At 37.6% G+C, this 24,491-nt stretch overlaps 2 protein-coding genes across 3 annotated transcripts; both read right to left on the reverse strand.

Moving 5' to 3' along the window:
• Positions 1–86: 86 nt before the first annotated feature.
• LOC137944029 (probable GPI-anchored adhesin-like protein PGA55) lies at positions 87–10,483 on the reverse strand. 2 transcript variants are annotated; one of them, XM_068789520.1, is made up of 10 exons: positions 9,671–10,483; positions 7,931–8,008; positions 6,713–7,776; positions 5,889–5,977; positions 5,639–5,742; positions 5,414–5,513; positions 5,181–5,256; positions 4,972–5,086; positions 3,637–4,168; positions 87–1,204 (listed from the first exon to the last, which is right to left on the reverse strand). In XM_068789520.1, exons 1-10 carry the CDS (start codon positions 9,957–9,959, stop codon positions 700–702), a joined length of 2,952 nt encoding a protein of 983 aa, XP_068645621.1. In that variant the 5' UTR covers positions 9,960–10,483; the 3' UTR covers positions 87–699. The 2 variants fall into 2 exon arrangements, with proteins under 2 accessions (XP_068645621.1, XP_068645620.1); XM_068789519.1 differs by having other exon boundaries at positions 7,931–8,017.
• Positions 10,484–11,119: 636 nt separating this feature from the next.
• On the reverse strand, positions 11,120–23,914 carry LOC137943972 (cleavage and polyadenylation specificity factor subunit 2). Its single transcript, XM_068789431.1, has 18 exons — positions 23,668–23,914; positions 23,047–23,215; positions 22,471–22,567; positions 22,260–22,386; positions 22,044–22,159; positions 21,484–21,578; positions 21,195–21,346; positions 20,092–20,149; positions 19,913–20,020; positions 15,800–16,046; positions 15,069–15,250; positions 14,582–14,680; positions 14,127–14,225; positions 13,389–13,520; positions 13,223–13,267; positions 12,917–13,081; positions 11,542–11,616; positions 11,120–11,458 (listed from the first exon to the last, which is right to left on the reverse strand). Exons 1-18 carry the CDS (start codon positions 23,814–23,816, stop codon positions 11,357–11,359), a joined length of 2,217 nt encoding a protein of 738 aa, XP_068645532.1. The 5' UTR covers positions 23,817–23,914; the 3' UTR covers positions 11,120–11,356.
• Between the last annotated feature and the right edge of the window lie 577 nt (positions 23,915–24,491).

Below are 24,491 nucleotides of genomic sequence, written 5' to 3' on the forward strand. Positions count from 1 at the left end.
ACCTCTCTACCTTCCAACAATCGGTAAAAGGATACCCATTTCTATTTCTATGGAAATATCTGTGTCAAATATTCAGTAAAGTTCCACAGGTTATTCCGGATCGAAGTAATGGAAAAAACCGGGTTAGATTCCCTGCGTTGAGTGTATCACATGCCCAGATATCCAAGTTAACTCGACCAATTTACAGATTTGACTCGTCAAATAATCGAAGCACTAATCAGAATAGGGTAAGCATCCTGGTACCATTTATACCTATAGTTTTCCGACTCGCGGAGACAACTCTTTACACAACAGACATGTCAGATCAAATTTCGGATTGAGCGAGCCAAATTGAAGAGGGGCTTGAATCCTCTGTTCTGACAAGTCCTCTCTAGCTCGTTCTAAATCCCACTACCAGACCCATAAATCCTGATTCGACTCAGCTAATCCAATTCGATTCATCAAGCTAGAGAGGAAAAATAGACCTGTCTCCTCAAACTGCGCTCCAACTGGCTCCTGAAGTCTTATTAATGCCAGGGTGCCTATCTGTTCTGCCATCTTGACGATCCACCTTGTTCAGCGCCTTGAACTAATATTCTGCCATAACATAACTATCATACAGTCTCTTTACTCATTAAATTTCTCAACATTTTATAGTACATCCAAAAATTCTTGACAGAATCATGCATATACTCAGCTAGCCAGAAATCAGAAAGGTATTCATTCCTTGAACTTCTGGGTGAATTTCATCATCCCTTCTCTGCAGTCTCCTGCAATCCTCTTTAACCCATCTCTAGCACTTGACGTAAATCTAGCTGCATTTTCTCGATAATCTTTTACAGAACTAGCAGTCATCGAAATAATGACGCCCGGAAGTTCTCCAGCCTTGGTTGCAGCTTCTGCAGCCCTGTGCCTCAAACTTGAAATGGATACTTCTATTTTTTGAATTATATTCTCAATAATGCCAGTGGATTTTAGTTTCATTTCGCCTGCCATTGCCTTGAGCTTGTCCACAAGATTCTTGGCCCGTGAAGCTATCTTGTTATCAATGACAATTTTTTCAGACTTACTCGACTCTCCGGCATGGACCCAAACTCCAGGAATGTCTCCACGAAGATCGTCTTCAACAACCACTTTGAGACCTAGGCTTTCCCATCGACCTCTTGCTTCTTCTAGGACTTTCACTTGCTCTCTCGCCCGTCTTGCCTCATCTTCTGCCCAAGCTCTGGACAAAGAGTCAGACACATAGTTGTTAAACGATAGCAAGTGAAAAAGCTGTTGATGAGAATCAGAGAGAAAGATCATGAGGAAAATGGCTAGAAATTAACTCTTTGACAACCATAGGCTGATTCATAAAGATTTAGGGAAGAGAAAAGATAAACATAAAATTAGGCTTAGACACTGAGAGAAAATACAGCACACTTTTTTTTTCCGCGCACTACACATTTTTTAATCCTACACAACACCCAATCCACTATACAACAAACTATTAAATGAAGCAGATTTGGCGACTGTCAAAAGAATTTCCCTCTGGAGAGATCAATTAGGACTTTCTATGAAGCTTTGGTAGTGAAATCTCGTTCACTCTTGGGGCCTCTCTAATTGTCCAATGATCTTTGTTGCTTTATTTTACATTTCCTTCCTTCTATAGACAACCGACAGACCTTAGAATGCAACAACTTTGCATGTTGTATTATATTTAACATTAGAGTACAGAAATGAGGAATAGAGGATTAAGAGAAGAGATGAGAAGAAAAAGGAAGAAGCAGGAAAAGAGCCAGAGAGAAGCTCTCGTTGGGGTTCTGAAATCAACCCCTAATGCTTCTTATTAAGTTAAGTGCGTTTCAGGTATAATGACACATTTACCCCTCTTACACTTAACTACTTATAATTACCCATCTACATCTCTAAGCAACATAAAAATTGGACCATAGAGAAATCTGAACATGCTGAACAAGATAGTACTCTCACTGAGATATACAGATCATGTAAACAGACCAAACTGCCCCTTATGCTACTTTCTAACAAATAGCTTTTACTGTCATCTTGGTTGTGTAATAAAAATGTTTTCACAGTAATTTCTTCAGAAGCAACCCCTAGAACCAAGCTCTTGATTTTTATCCTTTTAACCTCCACCTACACCTGACCACTTTCAAGAGTTGAAGGTCACAGTTCTCATAAGTCTTAGAGTGAGGAGCTCCAAGATAATCTAGAGGAATTCTGGCTTAGACATTAGATCCATGTTGGAAGATACAAGAGACATAAGAGACAGAAAATGTAAACTAATTACATTAGTGCCACCCTAATTACATCATATCTTCCAACAATCCATAAGCATATGGCTCCCAGTCAGTATTGATCAGAAACATGACAACAGGAGACTTTGATGGTAACCAGAGAACAACCAAGGGAGAGGACAGAAAAATCTAAAATTAAAAATGAAGAACCACTTTACCTGAGCAAGCAGGAGAAATATACACATGCAATTTCTCAGAAAAGATAACACTAGTATTAAATAGAGTTAGTAAATTCAAAAAATAGTAAGATTTTACTTAGTTACTAATTCATATACAGAATAATAGCTGTAAGGGCTACAGTAACAGAAACAATGAGAACCTACAGGTTTTTTATTTGGTGGGTTAATATTTTCTTCAGTTTCGAAAGAAAACTTACAGACCTGATAAGAAATGCTGATGCTTGCATACATAAATTTGTAAAATCATAAATTCCTTATTTTCTTGTTTTACCATCAATGTGATGATCATAATGCAGCGGCAATCCAAGACCTGCAGGGTAGGGGGAGAAATTCAAGACCATTTTAGATGGGTTATTGAAATTTCTGTTTCATTCGTGCAGAACTCACATCCCTGTTTTGTAGGTTGAGAATTTTTACTTTATTTTTCTTCGGACCTCTTGTAGTGGAAGGGAACTTTTGGTAGTAATCACCTGGTTTTCATTAGAGAAGGTTCCTCGGTGGCATTTCCTAACAATCTATGACAAGATTTGTGATATTTGCAGGCCTTCTCAGATCATGTGAACTCACACTTTACACTGTGCAAACAGCATAGCTGACACATCAGCATGTACTGAAGGTTTCTTGCGACATCTAGTTGCAGGAGAATCATTTACTCTTCACACATCATGAAGGTGCTCTTGTTTGCATACTTTTCTCGTTTTATTTGATCTCTGTTCTTTGCTCCAGGATGGGTATATATAATATGATCTCTCTTTTTTCCTTTTATGTATGCTCCAGATTTCAAGTAATTTTGTTGCAATCTTTATTTCCATTCTCTCTTCTTAAACAAAATTCTCATTATTTGGCAAAAGAAAAAAGAAAAAGTTGTGTCATATTTCATCTCCCAAAAGTCAGACCTGATTTTGCTCTATACATAAGTCATTGTCAGAGCAGGCCATACAAAATGAGCTTCTCAAATACCAACCTACTGTCTTAACGAACGTTATGACAAATGGCATAACCATATTAACAATCGAAGTAAAAAAAAAAAAAACTCACACTCAAAAAGAATAACTGCTAAACCACCAATCATATCCCAATTAATAATGTTCATAAGAACTGCAAAAGTGTTAAAAGGATAAAACACATAAAAGGAAACAGTAAAATAAGAAAGAATCAACAAAGTTGATGAATATTCCTACCTGGCCATGGATAGAGCTTTCCTCTCAACTTCCACCTCATACTGTAACTGTGCGATTACCTTGTTTTCACTCTCTCCATCCTTCCTGAGTTTGTTAATTCTCTCCTTCTCAAATGCAACCTCTGCCTTGGTATACATAAGAGCCTCTAACTGCTCCTCCAGCTCACATCTTAATCTCGAAAGAACCTCCATTTCAGATTCCACAGAAGCTCTACCTCTGATCAGAGCATTCTTTTGTTCTTCTCTTTCTGCTCTCAACTTTGCCGACTCCTGCCTTGCTTCTTCCGCCAACTTCTCCATCATCTCTATTTTTTCCCTCTCTATAGCAAGCTCTTTCTCAAAATTTGCATTAATGTCTTTCTCTACTTGAGCTACAAGAGCAGTATGGGCAGCAACAGCAGTTTCCGCCATAGCCTCTGCCTCAATGCGTGCAAGTTCCTCACCAACAACATCAGTAGAATCACCAGTGGCAAGAGCTATAGCTGCTTGTGCTTTTGTGACAGGCTTTTCCGGTTGAAACAGTCTTGTATAACCTATAAGACAAATAGAGTGACTACGTCAAAGTTATAATATGGTAAGATATATTCTAGACCGATCTCCACATGCTAAGCCAAGGACCAGTTTAGTTATCACAGAGACAGCAAGCATAAAGCTGTAGAATTTTCAAAGACAAACCCCTCATCCTGTGTATATAGAGCAAATGGCACAACAACATAGCAATATTTAGAGTCACAAACCCAAGGAAAGAAAAGAATAAGTAAAGGATAAAAATTTGCACAACAAGGAGATGGAAGACATTGTATATATCACAAAATATGTCCCACATTTGATTGCCAAAACACAAACAGAAAGAAAGGGAGACCTTTAATTTCAATTATATGATTGTTATGGTAGACAAAACTGTGATAGCTAGTATGCAAAAAATTCAATAAAAATGGTAAAATTTAAAGCAACCAGATGTCCCTTTGATTATTGAATCAGCCAATCATTTTCTTTTCCTTTCAGCAAGGCCAAATTGAGTTATATGGACAGAAGCAGAGCCTAAAAAAGGTTGCAATCAGTAGGATGGCTGATGGTATCCACATCAAGAAAGAAAAAGTATACCTGAATAGCCCCTCAAAACAGCATATAAAAGACACTATAATTGGATACTAGCGTCAAAAAAAAATTAAAACAAAATATTTTTTAAGAAAACTCTTTTTAGGCTTTTGTTTCAGCCACTGACACTGGCTTTTTTAGATTGATTTGGCTATCACAAGGATGAGATCTTCCGTTAAAAATAAACCAATAAGGAAACATCTCGCAATAACTAAAAGATCAAACAGATTGGAGATACCAAAGGCAAGTACTATAATTCCTTGCTCTCCTGCAGAAATGTCAGCCGCAAGAGCAGGCCACGCTTCTGGGTTGATTCTATCAATGTCTAGGAACCCTGAGCAGTTAGATAAGGTCTGGACATAAACAAAGCATGGGTATAAGCAACATAGAAAAATAGATATAACTTGTAATTCCACAAATAGCTACTAAGTAGATAAAAGTAACAACCTGTTTGTCAGTCTGTGGAAAATGCTTCTTCTCTAATGCAATCTTCCAGCTCACAAGGTCCTGACGTGATAGGGGACTGCAAGATACCAAAGGCAGTTAAAACATAGAGAAGTTTCTTTTTTTTAATTCCAGCCAGCGGCAGAACCACTATAACTAGTCACTATGTTTAAAATGCAATAGGGAAATTAGCAAATGTAAAATTATTAGAAAAGTGGAAGCAGTTAGGAAATGACCTTTCAGGGGAAAAGAGGATAGGGCCCTGATCATCATCTGAGGAATTATTCATATCTTTTTTGGATAACTTGCTTGAAATAAGTCCAGCTTCTGCTAAGCCTGCAGGCAATATAAATTTCTTAAACATAACCACAAACTAGAATAAACAAAACAATCAGGTTATGCAAACAAAACAACGTACTAAGCCCTGCTGTTGAAGCAACTAATGAAATCCTGTTTCCTACCTTGAATAGACGGAAAGTCTGGATCTTCAGGAGTCACATCATCAAAGGCAAGTTCAGAGACATTTTCAATATACATTGCAGGATATACTTTTGACATTGAGTTTCTACAAGGGAACATTCAGCCATCAGTAACCACTAATTGATATTTGCTTTTTAACAACAGATTTAGCCCATTCCCATAAAATAAAGTAGGTATCCCTCATCATGTAAAAATCAACTTCATGCAAGCAGCCAGGAAATAATAAAGTACCTTGAGAGAATACTGCTTGCAGAAACCAACCAGCGAGCATACTCCCGACGAGTACACAAATCACCAGGTCGCACATCAGCCTCAATAACCTAAAATAAAAAGAGTTACCAAAGGGACATTGATGCAGACTAGCTCTATTCCACTTTATGCAGAACAGCTTTCACTTTTAAGCTTTATAAAGGATACTCAATGACATACTGTGGATACTCAATGACATACTGTGCATGGCTTAAAAGGAGATTTCACTTTGACTTTTTTATTTGAATGTAGTAGACTATAATATCTACAGAGTTGCTATCATGATAGCTAGATAGTTACTACCATATCATGGTAGGTGCAATGTAACTTCTTAGCTTTTATCGTAAATAAAGTTATTATTCGGGATCAAGAGAGGAGACTTCTAAATCTCTATTCCACTTTATCATTTGCTAGCTCCACTGTTAGATTGGTTGACTTCAAGTCTTCCAACTCAACTTCCATGAAATTGCAGTCTTCCCCCACTTTTTGCCAGTCCACAAACCAACTCAGTAGTGCACTATCTGTCTGCATTAGCATGTCCATACCATCTTAGACAGCTTAATCTCTTAATGCTCTTCTAATGGCATCTTTACTTCTATTTTTATTGTTGATATTTTGAGAAGAAATTCTATCACAACCTAGTGAGACAGTATTTATCTGCATTCAGAACAAGAATTATTTGCACAAATGACCCACAACAACAATACTTCCTGCACAAAATGTTCAAAACAGGCAAGTAGCACAACATTTTCCCGTGAGTGTTCATGGCACAAACAAATCAGCAATGAACTATAAGCACAAACTACCTTCAAAACTTGCAAAGCTGCCAATGCCTGTCCCTGGACATTGTCAATAACAGCAGGAACCACAACCTTGCCTGGAGGCACCTGTAGAGCTGCAGAAACCAAAGATGGAGCAGGTATACCAGCGTAGGAAAAGGAATTTTCAGGTTTCGCCGAGTCAAAGAACATCCTGCTTCTATCAGTTACACTATCACCAATCAAATCTTGCTCATTTTCATACGAGCTGTCATCTAATGCAGGTGAAGAAAATGTTGGCGCAGATGAACTTTTCCCATTAAGGTTATGCAACTCTGGATTTTCATCAATGACTTTAGATGGAAGCTGCAGAGGAGTATCTAGATTGACATCTTGCTTACTAGAAACAAATGTAGCAGTCCCTGCTACATCTGTAGACGTACTGAACAAATTTAAACTAACAAATGACTCTGAAGCTAGTGAAGCATCCAATGGTAAAGGGTGACTAGGGGACTGAGATGCTGAATCAAAAGGAAAATCTGAAGGAGGCGAATAAAGATTTTTCGCCTCATGTTCAAAGCTGAAATTTGCTAACCTAGTGTCAGGATTTGGAGAATCAACAGATTCAACGCCATCCAGATCATTCTTGAGTTCACTAATTGAATGCAGAGTATCAGAGGTAGTGATGGTGCATGAATCAGAAAAACTCAAGACATCAGATTCAAATGATTCAGACAAGGGTGGACTATGGTCATCTGATACTGAAATATTAACAGTTGGGGAACACTGCTGATCTTCCTGACAGGAATTAGCAAGAGAGGCACCAGTACTCTTTGACTCAGGCTCAACAATGTGCACTAATGATGTGCTGATATTGATTCTATGATCAGAAGAGTGTTCAAAAGCAGCCCCTTCACTAGTCTCTACAGCTGTAAATGGTTCCTGGTCTGTACCTTCCTTGCTTTCTGCAATACAGTCATTTTGCAGGTTTTCTTCATCTGGCAGAACTGTTTTACTTTCATTTTCCAGCTTATCAAGATTCCCATTTAATCCCTCAGAAGCCACTAGCTCTTCTTGTTGCGATGTCAACAATTTTGTTTGTAGTTTGAGACCTACATATATTGAAATGTATATTAAATTTACCATGGAAGGCATAATTACTTGACAGCAGAGACTTCATAATCCTTAACAAAAAAAAGGAAAACACACACTACTCTACTAATCCCAATTAATCTCAGGAGGAAAATCCTCAATAATTTACAATACCTGAATTACTTCTCTGCTTTAGAGAGAATGATGCAAATGCCACCCCAGCAACAAGAAATATCGCAGCCAATCCTGCTCCTGCAATACCTGAAAGTAAACTACTATAGAGGTGTAATTAGTCCACAAAAATCATCTGAAACACCAGAAAAATAAACCCTTTGCTCAGTCAACTTTGTATTCAGGAACAAAATGCATAATTGTACCAACTTCTGAATGACAATTACCAATAGGTCTGCTGGGAGCAAAACATGGCAAAAGACTACCACCAAAGCAGATCTATTATGATCCCCATATCACCATTAACAGTAGAAAATGATAAGGTCCAAACCTTTCCCTAAACAGCCAAAATAGACGCATGATGGTAGCTTCACTATTTAGACCATCTTAATTGGGGGTACAGATCATTCAGTAGACAGGCTACCCATATTGTTAGAACCACCAGCTTTACAGTGTCCGAAAAGTTAAACTTTCCAGTTTAGAAAATTTTAAATTGATCCAATAGTTTTGAGATGGTAAAGACTTAACATAAAAAAATTCAATAAAATATGAGATGCACTTTATGGTTTAGTCAAGGTGGCAGGCTTGGGCATTACGATTTGGACGTAGACAGTCTCTTCAGTTATAATGCTGACTTCTATAGGTCAAATTCTTCATTCCTATTTGACCGGTAAAATAAGCTCCTACAAGGAAGGCTCTTGAACTTCCATTTTTTTGGCAGTTGAAGGATAATGATCGGAATCTTCTAGGACAAGTCAACACCCATGAAGGCTAAGTCTTTTTCAGTGCTCACACCACGAATGTTAGATATCTTTTCACAGCTCACTCCTCTACCAAGTCTTAGATAATCTTGTGTAAGAAGAGTCTCAGAAACACCAGAACTATTCTCTTAACAGGGGTGCAGGTCTCCTTTGGAGACTTAGAGAAAGAGACTTATCTAATAGCTAAAGAGTGCTGAGAGAGAATAAGTCCGGATTGTAGTATTTGGGTGTTTCCAAGTATTTTCTCTTTGGGCATACATGTGCTTTTAATTTCATATAATAATCAGTAACCATTTCTTTTGCTTTCTTATTTCCTCCATTTACATTCTCATCTATCACATAATGTTCCTCTTCTGTGGAGTTGCTGAGGCATTTTGCTCCTAAGGAGTAATATCTTAATAAAGCTTAACAGTCCAAATGAAAACAATACAATTACTGAACACAAAGGACACTAACGAAAGAACCACCTCAAAATGAAGAACAACAAAGGACTCTCAAAATAGAATCATGATGTCAAGTCTCAAAGTAGTATACAGGCAAGAAAAGAGCAGTAGAAAGATTTGGGTCAACTCTATTTTTTCAGCCATTTCTACCACATTTACTGAACCCACACAAGCAATCGGAAAAGAAAGGTGTTTGTTTTTTAATTCCATGTTGAGATTCTTGAACCATTTGAATATTGTATGTGACAGCACTTCGTGTTCCATATTATTTTAAGAAGGACAAATCCTTCACAAACTGTCATAAAAATTCCGTTAAAATATCAATCTCACTCTTTCCTCGGAAAATTCAGTAGGCTAAGTTCCATAAACACATACTTCCAGCAAAAAAGAGAACAACCAACCTTCCGAAAAAAGAAATACATCAATCAAGAAAATTTTACATGAGAGTACGAATAATAACTAGAATAACAACAATAAGAGCAAAATAATAGTAATAATAACAATTACAAAAACAACTGTAAGCACACAAATCTGCCCACCTCTGACCTTTCCCATCCGCAGTGAGTCGTCATCGTCCTTACCAAGCCACCCAGAAAACGAATCTGCCGCCTTCTCAGAATTTGTCCACGAATTACGCTGAAAATTGTTGTCCCCTTCACTTCCATCTGTAGAAGCACTTCCAGCAGGAGACGATGCTCTCAGTTGGAAACGGTTTACTACACGGCAGTTCATCCGGAAACGACAGTAACTGTAGGTCTTGCTCCTAAAACCCAACCTCAGCTGAAACGAACTTGGAGACGGAGATAAAGACATCGCTAAGGATGCCATTCCAATAAACAGAAACCCCTTGTAATGAAAACTGAAGACACGAATCCCAGAAAACAATCGAGCACCAAAAACCAAACCCAATTTCACTAAATAGTCAAGGAGCTGGAATTCCCTATCAGTGCCCTCCTAAATAGAGATAAGAAAACAGACCAGGCAGTTTGCTACAAAAATAAATAATCTTAGTCCAGACTCGAATTAGTGACCTTTTCTTCAAGGTAAGAACATTTGCATTTCATAAATAGCAAAAAGATTACCCAATTAACACCGAAATGTACACTTGTATCGCTTGTCTTCAAGCGACAATGCAAATTCCTGAATGGGAGAAAACGTGAATGGAAGCATATGATTCAAATCGAAAACGCTACCGAATTTGAGGACATGGCTATAGGGAATGCAAGGTAGAACCGAAATTACGACAACAGCGCTCGAATTAACGGAGGAAATCGGTTTCGAGGGAACTCTGAGGCCTTCAATCCAAGAGAATCCACGGAAACGAAGGAACGTTTTTTGAGCGGAGCGCTATCTATCTCCATCAGACGAGGCTCTCTCGGGTACACCACATGAGGCTTCCCATGATGTCAATCGCGCGAGTAACCTTCGCGCAAACAGGTGGACCGGACTGGCGGGCCTGTAACCCATGAAACTGGGCCAAGATTTACCGGGTTCAAGATAGAAAAGCTGTCTTTATGGTTTAACGAACGAACCGGGTCAGTGGTTTAAATCGATCCGACTCAAATTGGTAATAGATGGGTAAACTCATCGATCGATTAAGGGTCTGGCACCCACGGAAAAGAAAAGGAAAAACAAGAAAATAAAAATGTGATTATTATTATTCTCAAAATAATTAATGAAAAAAATTAATAATTATTTATTTATTTTAATTATTTTTAAAAATAATAATGATTAAATTCATGTTTTCTTTTCTTTTCTGAACGTTTCTGGATCAGGCACGTATTATCTTGGGACGAAAAATGCAAATTCGATCGGAACTCACAAGTCTATCAACCGAATTCGACCAGAACAGAAGAGCCTAGTCCCTTCCTGCAACTTGCTTGATGTCAAGTGTCCCCAAACCAACCAAGCCTGAGCAAACAAGAGAACCAGGCAGAACCTCTAGCCTGCTTGGGAGCTAGTGTGGTTCGTTTGTTTTTTTGCCAGAAACCATTTCATTTTCAATTTTACTCCACAAAAAGGGGGCTTCAATTGAAACAGAAATAAAGAACTACATATTCGATCAGATTACTCATTAAACAGGAAAATCCCGAAGGAAAGTGCATCAGTTTTCCTCATGAGAAAGCAACCCTTTAACACATTTTACACATTCTTCACCTCTAACCTTTGAGCTCTAAATTTTTTTAGCTCTGAACTCTCTTTTCTCAACTTGACAAATCTACCTTCTATAGCAAATAAAACTGGGAATACAAGTACTCACGAATTTTGTAATATTCTTCGCTTAAGGGTCCTTCAAGAACCACTTGCTGAGTACCACTACCGCCACCCTGAAAAACAACCCGTCGAATGTGAAACCAGTTTCGCACAGAAACTTACGATAATATGAAATGTAAAAAAACTGATCAATCACCTTCTGGGTAGAATCTCCAACTTTTCGCAAGGTTACATACTCGCCGCATCTTAGTGCACCAGCTGAAAATTCAACCTAAACAGCAAAGAAAAAGAGGATAAATACTCCTAAGCTCGGTAGCCGTCAGAGGAATTTTCAAGCGACGATGATGAATGAGGTGGACATTAGATGGATTGTCCATATTTGTCAGGTCAAAGTGCATAGTTAGCGGCTCAAGAGTTGTTATAATTAATTCAAGGAAATTAGGAAACAATCTGCTGTTACAATAACTTCCAGGAAATCAGGAAGGTTACATAGAGTGTTACCAAAGCAGATAAGAAAGGTAACTGCAAGCCTTGTCAGGTTGAGATCATTAGTCTGAGCAGAAATTTCAAAACTATAATACACATTAGTTTCACCAAGCAAAGACATTTAAGGTTCAACATGTCTTTTTTTGGTGACCAAGGTTAATCTGACAATACTTTCCAGACAAGACATGCATTTTGTTAGAAATTAGCAGTAAAGACTGTTAGTCTCCAACAGAAGATCTTATGCATATTTCCTGAAAGATTGGACAAAATCATAATAAAACCACTCATGTATACTTGTTCCTTTTGTCTACTTATTTTCTAATTTTCTGGAAGACGATTTCATGAAGTGTAAAAGAAAAGTAGAAGAAAAGGCAATCCCAACCACATACACACACACATGAGATGAAGGGATCCAGTAATTAATAATTTTTTAAATGTTGATTATATACACAGTACATTAAATACATCCAATGTTAACTTGAACCTATGACCTCACACTAGACACTACCGTGTGACCACAGAGCCAACAGCCGAATCAAGTAATTATTAATGCACAATTTTTTTTCTAGATTTGGTTCTAAGCTGATAATTCAGCATGCATAGACACATGGGGGATTTGAGACCAAGTTACTTGTTAAAGACAAGTGATATCCCTATTTTCTTCAAGACAAAGTTGAATTATCCGTAGTGGCTTGACCCCACTTGTATTCCAGCAAATAAACAAAGACATCTGCTGCTAGAGCTACAAGGACCTGTCAATAAAGACATTTCTCTCCTTCTGTGAAACTATTTTGAAAGATTCAAGATCTAGACACAAAAAAACCACCAGATCACCTAGGCAAGTATGTTATCATCATCAGTAACATCTTGTTCACTGATTGGGTGATTAGATATTAGGAACGTTACATCAGACTGGCTGTCTCAGAGGTCAAACCCTGTTGGCTAAATAAACACTCTCTTATGACAACAAAATGATTACGAGCTTACATTAATGATGTGACTTCCTGCTTTTTCACCAAAACAAACAGATAACATAAATCTCCAGTCAGAGAACATGGAAATAAATGGGAAAGAAAGATTAGCACCTGAACACCTTTGCTTGCAAGAAACTGTTTGAAATCTGCCAATTTCAAATCACCAACAAGAACGGACCTGTGGGGGGGAGCTGGTGTTGAAAGAGGTAGCAAAGAAAGCACACCATCAGTCTTTCCAACTTCAGCATCTACCCATGCTACCTCATAATCTCCTAGCTGCAAGGAACAACCTGTATTAGACTTCCCTTTCTAATTCACGAAAGACCAGAATACAAATCATGAAAAAGAACAATAGGACTTATATTAGGCACTTCCATAAAAGTTCAGAGCAAGAAATCAGTTTGAACAGAGGATTACCTTCTTGAAGAGTACATTACTCATGAGTTTTTCAGACAACTGAACCTGCATTCGTGCAAGAAGGAATATGAGGACAATGGATGATACTTATAAGTGAGTTTTTTTCTTTTTCTCTCTGAAAAAGATGTTTATAGCTAATGAGTATCTCCAAAGTACTTCAGCATACCTTATAAGCACACAAGTCTGAGGTGACATCTATAGTTTCCCCAATTTGTGGAGCATAGACATGAGGACAAACATTCTTTGCACAGTGCTCTTTCAAATGCTCAGTAGCCTCTGCAGATCCATGAACAAGCACCTAAGAATATAAACAGAAAGCAAGTACTTCAGATAAATCATCAGTGAGAAAATGCAAGAGAATAATCAATGCCAACCATATTGGATTGAAGAAACTAAATTACAGAATATCACTTCAAAAATCCCTTGCCTCAAGGAAAGCGAAGATACAGTCATGACATGACATGAAACATGAAACATAATTGGCATGATCAAGCAGGCACTCCCCCTTCCCCACGAAATGAAATGTATATGCCACAGGAAACATTATTTCTTTGTTTCAAAATACACGTGAAAACTTTTACAGCACAATGAAACCAGCAAATTCTATCAAACTCTTTATTAATAAAAGTAAAAACTGGAAATTTATTAAGCAAGAACACCCAAAGGAGAAGAGGTAAAAGAGAGGGAGATAACAATTCAATCAGGACAGCAGGCAAAAATTTAGTGCGTTCATGAAAACACCATGTTCATTGAAGCAATAGAAGCTTGTTGATGAGCAATGAATGGCTGTCACCTAATCCTTTCTTTTTCAAAGATGATCTCATCTTTACAAACATAGTGCTACAAAAGCAAACTTGATCAAACACTAAATTATAATTCTCAAAGGGAACGACAGATTGCATACAAGTTTAAGTGGAGCCACATGTCCCAGTATGGCTTTAATTGAACGCCCATCAGAACGACCCTCAAAATCCATGTAAACCAATGAACATTTCACTTGAACCTGAAGCACAAACAGGACAGCAAAAATAAGTTCAATTTACTGACAAGTTCATGATATGATACATATCATTTATATTAGTTTCTTCAATACTCATTATAACTTGCTCAAGAAAACTGAAATTATGACCAGATAGTCTATCCATAAATTTCTATTTGATTGACAAATAAAATGGGATTATGAAATTGGCACCTTCACACCTAATATATGACCAGTTCCCAAAGCCTGATCTGACTTGGTTAAGGAGATTATATTTGAGTACTCACAAGCTACAAATATGTGCAGAAAATAATATGTCCCAAGCAGAAATCGTAACACACGGCATGAAATACATGTTTAAAATACCATAGACCACTTACAGTCATCTCAGTTGAAATAACTTTGGAAGGTTTCGTATCAAGAAGGTTTTGTATGAAGGAGGCTTCATCAACTTTTCCGTCTAGATCACCATTCATGCCCTGAAAAAGAACCAAGAACATCAAACACTGTAGGGCACAACTTCAAGTTAAACATTAGCAAGCTACTTAGGTAAATGAGTACCTAGTTTGATCTATCACTAGCTACCATGGCTCCCAAAAAAAAGCCGATGCATTTTCATGTCATGAGACATCTAGAACACAAAAACAGTATGATGCACTTTCATGTTTTAGACATATAGAACATGAAAACAGTATGATCGAAAACTAAATAACCAGAAGAACATTGCAAGGCCAATTACCATGTCCCAACTGATGAGCATAGAATTTATATTACATATGATCAAGAAGCTAAGTAAGCAGCAAAAAGATAGCCAATTAGTAACCTACTAAGAAAGTTTGTCAGTTAGAATTCTACTAAGAAACTTACAATCATGGATTGATCGATATTATCTTCCTTGATTACATAGTCATCCGGATTAATGACCTCCCCAAAGTCATCCCACTCTGTAGAGTTCTCAAAAAAGGGAAACATAGGAGCAACACTGGTAGTAGAAGGAACAAAACCATCGATGATTATGTCACGCTGCCCACTGAAGCGTGGACTGGGGGCTGGAAAAAAAACAGAGCAGTTAAACATATACCCTCATACAGCCATAAAATGAATCATACAGCCATAAAGTGAAACATAAGAGGTAAATGTTATATCCTCAAACATTATACCCAGTACTATGCATTGATAGTGTACATAAAACAATGAGATCAACTTTAATAGTTCAACCACATACTGCACGTTCTCATGGCAGGGTGTCCCAGAGTCAAAAGTCTGACAAGCAATTCTCGTGCGCATGTAGAAGATAACAGAAACGTGCAAACACTAGAATGGAACTCTAGTACTGAGAACTGGGTTAACAAATCTGTCAAAGGGACTGAAGTAGCTTCAAACCACTACCTGCTACATACTAATTTCTTCAAAGACCGAAAATAAATATGTTATACTATAAGTTAAACAGTCTGTGCCCAACTAGTACAAGAACCAATAGAAAATTACCGACCAGGATCATCCAAAACTGTAATTTCAATCTGTTATGAACATTCAAACTGGAGGGACTATGGCAAACTTTTAGATAGAAGCTAAATTACATCAATAAATCAGCATACCATCTGAAGAAACAGGACCAGAAGGGGCATCAATCACCATTGGATCTGCCACATTATCAGATCCTTGTGTTACTTTTGCATCCTCCTGCTTTACAAGACTGGCTTTAAGAGCTTCTTCCTTTTTTCTGTTTTGTTCCTCTTCATAAGATATTAGCTCCTCTCCAACCAAAGGAACCCTCTTACGCATGATAACCTTTACAGCTTTAGGAGGAGGATCAACCTGAAGCATACGAGCTAATGTTGCAAACTGCAAACAGAATTATTACCAGGTGCCAAAATGAGTGAACAAATACTGACAAAAGTTCAATGATTTAAAATAAAATGCAAAAAGAATGTTTTAGGAACAGAGGCATTCAGCACATATATAAAACGACCCGACAAACACAACGTATTTAAATAATGGTTCCTAAGAAGAAAACCCCATTAAACTAGACCATGAAGTGGGAGAGAGAGAGGGAGAGGGAGAGGGAGAGGGAGCAAGTGAACTCAGGAATGGAGGTGAGAGGATCAACTACGTACGGCAGGAGCATCTCAAAGGTGATGGCAGTACGGAATGGCAGTGAACCAGGAAAAAGAACTCGGATGGCAAGTGGTAACCAAGAGGAAGAGACAGTATGTCACACAGCTTAACCTGGCAAGGTCCAGAATCTTTAGGTTCAAAAGCACCATTCTCAAGATCAATGAACTGAGAGGCAAAACGGTCAAAATCACAACAATCAACGGGAGTCGTTCGTAATTCATCAGAATATCTGGATCCATACGATACTCTTTCCTAACACAACTACAAATACTTCACAGTGAAGACAACCAAACTCGATCGAAGAAAATTTTGAAAAGAAAGTCTCAGATTGTCATTTTGGTCTTCCAATACCCAAGAACTGAGCATAAAATTGTTCACCTTCGTGATGGTAGCGTCCTTGGGCGCATCTATTTTCCTCAAGCAACCGAATATAGATTCGATTGGCATTACCTCACCACTGCCATAGCAACATTTGAACCGGCAAAACCCACAAACCTACCCACCCAACCCATTTAGAAGCACCAATCTTCATCAATAGCTCATTGTCCCACCCTTCAAGTCCACCCTCCACCACCGTCACCAACATTGCCACAAGCATCCACCACTAGGGGTGGCTTGAACCAAGCCGGCTCACGAGTGGCTTCGAGTTCAGCTCAGTATCTCTCGAGCTCGAGATCCGAAATGGGCTCGTTTGAGTTAACGAGCCGAGCTCGACCGAATCAAGGTTCGGCTCGAAAGCTCGCGAGTCGCGGGGGGGAGGGGAGAACGCCGAGCCCCTCCCGTCTGCCGCCGTCGACAGCTCCTCGCCGGCCGCTACATCCTCTTCCCTCCGATTTCTTCTTCTTCCTCCGATTTCTTTGCCTCCTCTGTTTTCGTCGCCGACGACAGGTTCTCGCCGGCGCCGCGCCTTCGCTCTGCGTCGTCTCGGCGGAAAACCAGAGTACACAAAGATACATAAGTTGGGAGAAAATAATTTTTCCCACCCCAGCATGAAGTCGATTTCGCACGTGCGAGATCATAAACCAATGAAACCCCACGCTAGACGATTTCTCAAGTGTGAAAGTCACACGTGCGAGATCATAAACAAGTAAAAAGAAAAAATTGTCCCTTCCTCATGTCTCTTGAAGAAATTGAAAAGACATTTTAGTAGAAATACGTTTCTAGAGACTATTAGTTGTTTTTTCAATAAATGTTGAAAAGACATTTTTAGTAGAAATATAGGGACCATTAGTGCCTCATGTTTTTTGGAAACATTTTTCTAATTAGAAATTTTTATTAAAAAATCATATAATTTTCTAAGTAAGATTTTCTTGCCAAGATGGGTAAGAAAACCGTATAGGAAAATTTTGAATAAGTATTTGACAGTTGATGCTATAATACTTTTAGCATGAGGCAATTTTCATAGCAATTTTGTGTTTGACATTTTATTTGATTAAAAATTTATCAATGAGTATAGTAATATATTAGATTGATTATTAATTTTTATTTATTTCCCTAGAAGTGGCAATAAGAGGTCCATTTAACTTTCCCAAGAAAATTTTAAAATATTTCTTGTAATTTTCTAGTAAGTCTCTAATAGCAATAGGATTTTATTTAAAGGTTTTTTTGGAAATGTGTATCCTAGGAAAAACATTTCTAGTTTTTCTTATAATATAAATTTTCAATCAGGGCACTAAAGAGGCCATAGTAAATTTATGGCCAGATTCAAAAATTACAAAATAAGTTAGACAACATTTGGGGTAAAAAAGATTAGTATTGGTGGGTTCTAATCTATAATTGAGATTCAATCCCGAACCTCTCCTATCATTCTTTTTTTTAAAAATGTATACATAATTTTATAGATAATTTATTTGATGTATATTTTATGTAGAGTATTAAATGTAGGTTAACCTCGAGCTCGGCTAGAGCTCGAACTCGATTAAAATTAGTAGGCTCGAGCTCGATTACAATTTTAGGCTCGAGGCTAGGTCGGCTCGAGCTCGAGTTAGAAATCTTTAAATCAAGTTCGGCTCGAACATAGGAAGGTTCAGACTCAGCTGGATTCAATGTTATCCTTATGCTCAATTTTAAGTAGAGGTCATGCCCAATTTTATGTAAAATGTATGTATAATTTTATATACAATTTATTTGACATGTATTTTATGAAAAAATTTAAATGTATGTTGGAGCTCGAACTCGAGACATGTAATTTTTGAAAAATTTTAAATGAATGTAGAAGCTCGAACTCGGTTAAAATTATTGGGTTAGAGCTCGATAACAATTTTAGGCTCAAGGCTAGGCTCGGCTCGAGCTTGATTTTGAAATATTTAAATCAGGCTCGGCCCGAACATAAGCAGGTTCGGGCTCGGCTCGGCTCGATGCCACCCCTAACACCCACTATGGCCTGGCATCCACCTATCCCAATCACACCTAGTCCTGACCAACCCAACCCAACCATTCTTCTCTCCACTGACCACCTTACTACTAACTAACCAAGCCAACCTAGAAAACAACATTATTGCCTATTTCAGTTGGAGTCTTCGCCAACGAAACAAACTGGAGCCATGGATTGGGGTTTACCCTAAACCCCTCGGCAACTCGACTACTCACCAGTCATCTCCTTCATCGATAGTGGCAGGTGGCCTGTTCGACTGGAGACTTCAGAGGACCAATCTCGCATCCTTTAATTGTGGACAAGAAACTCTGCAATTCCTTCCCAACGATGTCACAAATGGGACGCCTCCCTCCCAAGCAGACCACACAAACAATGGTTTTGGATCTACAACTTACCTCTAGAACTCTGGAACGCAAAATTATTCATATACAGGAATACTGGTTATTCTAAAAATTAGTCTATCCGAGACATAAACCCTGCATACACGAAAGCCCTAATCACAACAAGGCTCAAATGATAAATGAGGATTTTTTCTCTATTTTGGTTAATCAATTGGGCCAAATTAGACCATTCTTTCTTGACCATGCTGCTAATACTTTAGAGGAGTCATTTCAAAAAAAAAAAAAAAAAAATATATATATATATATATACTTTAGAGGAGACATGGATATCATGGAAAATTTACAAGTATCCTGGCTGCACATCAGCATCTTTCTGTGACTCAAATACACATCTGACCAGGAGGCCCTCCAATGATATGCAAAGCTTCTTCAATTGTATATGTTTCTTTTATCAAAGGACAACAGCAGTTTGAAGATTGTTCTCATAGTCTGCAGATGATTCAAAGACTACTCTCTAAACTTGCATTTTTTTCTTTGAGGGTCTTGTACTTATTTGTTTTGAAAATGTTGAATCTATATTTTTATCCAAACTATTTACTGCCCATACTTACTATGTTGATGTTGAAAGCAACAATTCTAAATAAACTTTATTAACACTTGCCCTTGCTGTTTTGGCTTTCTATTTCTAAACCATCACATCGGAAGCCATAATTAGATTATAAGCAAACATAACCACAACATAGATATTCAGTAAACCAGCTATGCCAATACCAAGATTTCACTGTCAAAATGCCTTTGCAGTAGAACCATAATGCATTCTTTCTCACTTATACATTACAAAGACTTGAAGGCAAAAAGAGGGAACTAATAGCATATACCTGGCCTCTTTCGGTAAAAAGCACAAGATTCTTCGGTTCTGTTGCCCATTCAACAAATATATCATGAGAGAACCCCACTTCCAAGCTGGCCATGGATGCTAAAACAACCTAATTAAGGTGTATGAGTTTACAGAATCAGATATATTAGTTACTAGACCAAAAGAGGAACAGTCATTTACCTTTGGCCCATCAGGTATCTTCTCAAGGTCACTTTTGCTTATTAGGAGCCTGACATGCCTGCAGGCAAAAATTGTTGAATATAAATTTCGAATTAAAAAATAAAGAAATCCATACGCTTAAAGATAGGCTACGTTACTATTTCAAAAAAATATATTTTCTATTTCAAAAAGATAGGCTCCATTAAAACAACCACAACCAGACTCACAGTCAGTCTACTACTACTCACAATGACTCCAAATTTGAACATGCACATGAGCAAGGCACACACACAAATACCTAGAAAGAGAACACCACGGAAGACTTTTCAGCTGCATAAAACTCAATCATAGCAGTTCACAGTTCACTTAACCAACCAAACCAGTTGTTAGGAAATGAGATATAGAAGATTGTGAGAAGAGAGGAAGAGGAGAAAAAAGAAGAAGAAGATGCTGGAAGAGAGCCAAAGAGGAGCTCTTGTTAGGGATTAGAATTCAACCCGTGATGCCTTCTATTCATTTAAGTGGGTTTGAGGTACAATGAAATATATATCCCTCTTACATTTAACTACTTATAACTCCGAATCTACACCTCTAAATCACATACAAATTGGACCATAGAGACATCTAAGCATGCTGTGCAAGATAATACCTTCACTGGTAAATACAGACCATGTACAAAGATCAAATCACCCCTTATACTACTTTCTAACACTCCCCCTCAAGTTGGAGCATTAGATGTCTAGAAGCCCCAGCATCTTACAAAAATACATCAAATTTACGTTTACTCAATGTTTTAGTAAACATATCACCAACTTGATAACTATGCAATCATACCTTGTACTGAAATAAACAGAAGTCCCAAAAAAAATATCCTTAACATAAAGACTTTTTTTGAGAAGGAAGTACAATCAAGCTTTTATCCTTTGGACTACAGTAAAGAACAAATATGAGCTCCAAATGCACAAACCAAAATGCTCTATCAGATTACTGTACCAAAAGTGGAAGTTAAACTTCATTAGACGCAAGTCATCCCAATTCACAAGGCAGCTCAGCTCACCTCCAGTCCTAGTTATAATTACAGGGGAGTTAGGCATTTACTTCAAAAGAAAAGCATTGGGACTTACTTCAAAAGAAAAGCATTGTCACGGGTATGCTCAAAGGACTTCGCTATTGAGTCACTCATCCATTCAAGGAAACTCTTAACATAATCGATTGTGCTTGTCGCAACATTGGTCAGAAAGAAGATAGGATAAGTCAGATGATGTTGTGTCCAGTACTGTAAACTCAACAAAGATTTGGGGTTTTAGATTTCTGGAAGCTCACCAAAGATAAGATAATTATAAAGTAAAAGTACATGTATGAATTTTCAAAAGAAAAGAAAATGTATGCAAAGTCACAAATACATCAACAAACCTGTTCTAGTATCAAAAGAAGTTCCAGAATACGTCCAGCTGTATCAACAGGAAGGAGTATATTCCCATCGGCTCTCAATGCCTTTACGATTGCATCTAATGAAAGAAGAAAAACATTTAAGAGTTTTGACCATTCTTCCAGAGAATTTAAAAATAATCATTCAACCACATTAACTTGTAGAAAAAGTCTTGGTTTTAGAGTAAAAGTTCAACTGAAGTCCAACAGAAGAACAACGCTCAAGAAGAGATGATAATAAGAACAATAACAATAAAATAAAATGTTCATCATTTCAAAAAATATGTTAAATTGTCTGTTTTAGTTTCATGGATATGCCCTTTAAAGAGTCACTGATATGAAATGTACAACTATTAGTGCATCTGAAACACAAAGTACCAGATCCTGACAGCCCGATAACTTTATTTTTGGAAATAGCTGCCCAAGAAACTTTCCATAATGCACTCATGTTGAACCTTAAAGTTACCTAGATGTAGAAGTTCTAAAACACATTGGGAACTAGAGATAGGAAACAGCTCATAAAACTATTAGAAAGGTCACATTACCCAGAAATTCTTGATCCCTTTGACGTCTGGAAGGTTGATTGTTCAAAGCATTATAAGCATCTGTAATCAAGACAGCTGGTCGGACAAAAGATTCTAGCACAGTCCCATTCAGGTGCCTAACACGCCACAAACCTGTGAGCTTCTTCACAAATACTTCTGATAATTGCAGAAACTACCGACACAAAACTTTGGCATATGATGTTACGAGAATCTAACCTTTCTTTCCGATGATTGAAGTCAACAGCATATATTACATCCTCCCCATCCTTTGTTATCTTCCATATAGTGCCTCCAAGTAGATGCCCAGATACATAAGGTGCAATTACTATGCCCTCACCTTTTCCTGGCAAAAATGAAGTGAAAATGAAGAGGTGTGATTATAGATGGCTAAAGGTAACTTTTAGTGGCATATGCTAAAGAGCATTACCTGCGATGTGACAGTTCTGAGAGTATGTAAGACGTGTCACATTTTGGAAAGCAGCATCTATGTCATCCAGAGTGAACAAGTCAAATTCTGAAACTTGCTGAAAAAAATAAGCAAAGAAATTGATGAGAATGCAGAACAGTTACATGGTAGGAATCTAGATAGAAAAGAGACAAAGAAGCATAGCAGCAAACAAAAATAGGCTGCTCCATTTGTAGATTCTTGCAGATTAGGCTTTCGAGTACTCATTTGTCTTTTTTAAATTTTATCAGCTTCAATTCATTAAAACTAAGATTGAGTTAATATTTTTAACACTTTGACTGAATTAATCTGGTAGTCCCTCTTATCATTCAGGCCTAGATCACTTGTTAAGCATGTAAAGTTATAAAAAAGAAACACAAGACTGAATACTGCATAATATTTCCTGTTTAGGATCTTTTAAGTTATAAAAACATACTTTCTGACGCTTTCAGTAGTTCAAGTTGTAGCTTTGTCCTAAGCTTACGGTTTCACAGCACCCAATAGTAAAAACATATGAAACATTAAAAAAAAAGTTAATAGTTGTAAAGCAATATGTACCTTCCGAGACATATAGTGATCATACATAGTTAACAGACCTAGTCTATGGACTGGTTCTGTTGCATAAACAGGTGCAGAGAGCCCCAAGTGTTTCATGGCATAAGGCAAAGCACCAAGGTGAAGCGTATCTGGATGTGATAGCAAAACTGCATCTATAGTCGAGGTTACCCTGAAATTACATGGCAACAAGTAAACTAAAATTAATAGAAACAGAACATCATCTGCGCAAGCCTATTGAGGTCATAACCAAACTACAGAAAACAAATGCAATCCACATTTCATTCTCCAATAACTTATCTTCGTTATGTTTCCTTCTTCTTTTGGGAGAAACGAAACGAGGGATACCACATCTACGAATTAGTATGAATTATTGTATTTGACAATGAAAAGGTCAAAAAGTACACCAATTTTCAAGTTCCTAAGTGAGCTAATGGCAAGAACTAGATGAAGGCAGCAAGAATATATGAACACTACAGCCAACTTGGTAAGTTTACTCCACTAATTCTCCCCAACACTTCCAAAAGTTGCTATAAACCAACGAAACAAACCCAAAAAACAGCGATAAGCTAAACGGGGTAAAGAAGGAGAGAAGATATAATAGGGAATATGCGGATTACTGACTTGGAAAGGGGCTGAAGAAGAGAAGGGTCGAAGAGATCGTTCCATCCGCAGTCGACGAGGAAGTTGAAGCCGTCAACAGAGACCAAGTAAGAAAGAGGGTTCTCGTTATAGACCCCGCAAAGGGGTGTCACCTGAACTGACGTTCCCATCTTCAGCAATCCCTGGTTGCTTTCAGGCTCGAGCAGCTTCTCCTCGCTTCACTTCTCAGCAGAGTGAGAGCTCAGAGAAGACACAGAAAGAGGCGCGGAATTCATGAAGCGAGTACCATTCACTCGAGTGTATACACACCTACACCCAGTCCTTCCCGACCAAGGGAGACTCATGAATAGAGATGGCTTAAAGCAGTCTTTAAGCTATAATAGAAGGATTCAATGGGTACCTCTAGCATATGTTAATTTATATAAAATATCATAGGAAAAATGGAAGATATAGACCAATATACAAAACTTGTAAATCCTAGTTCTAACATAATCAATGTTAAATATTTATACTTACAAACACGAATAAGATTGATTTACGAAAAAAAAATCCTTTCTAAACCATATATTTACGCTTACAAACACAAGTAATAATGATTTAAAATAAGATTACATTTCGTATATTTTTCACAAAAATGCCTAGCTGTAGGGATTTATTGTTTTTATCATTATGGTGCCTTGCAAACTTCCATTTACACATGATGTACACGAAGTTTAGGTCCAATTTTCAGTCCTCGGTCGATGGTCTTATAAAAAACAATGCATCCATTGGCACAATTGACCTATATGTGAAGAGAAGGTTAGTGCAATAACCAATAGTGATAGATATTACAATAAAATTTAAAG

Source organism: Aristolochia californica, unplaced genomic scaffold, assembly GCF_029961685.1.
Source record: "Aristolochia californica isolate CCGP_79_NKW_82.1479 unplaced genomic scaffold, dmAriCali1.0.hap1 SCAF_11, whole genome shotgun sequence".
NCBI classification, from domain to species: Eukaryota; Viridiplantae; Streptophyta; class Magnoliopsida; order Piperales; family Aristolochiaceae; genus Aristolochia; species Aristolochia californica.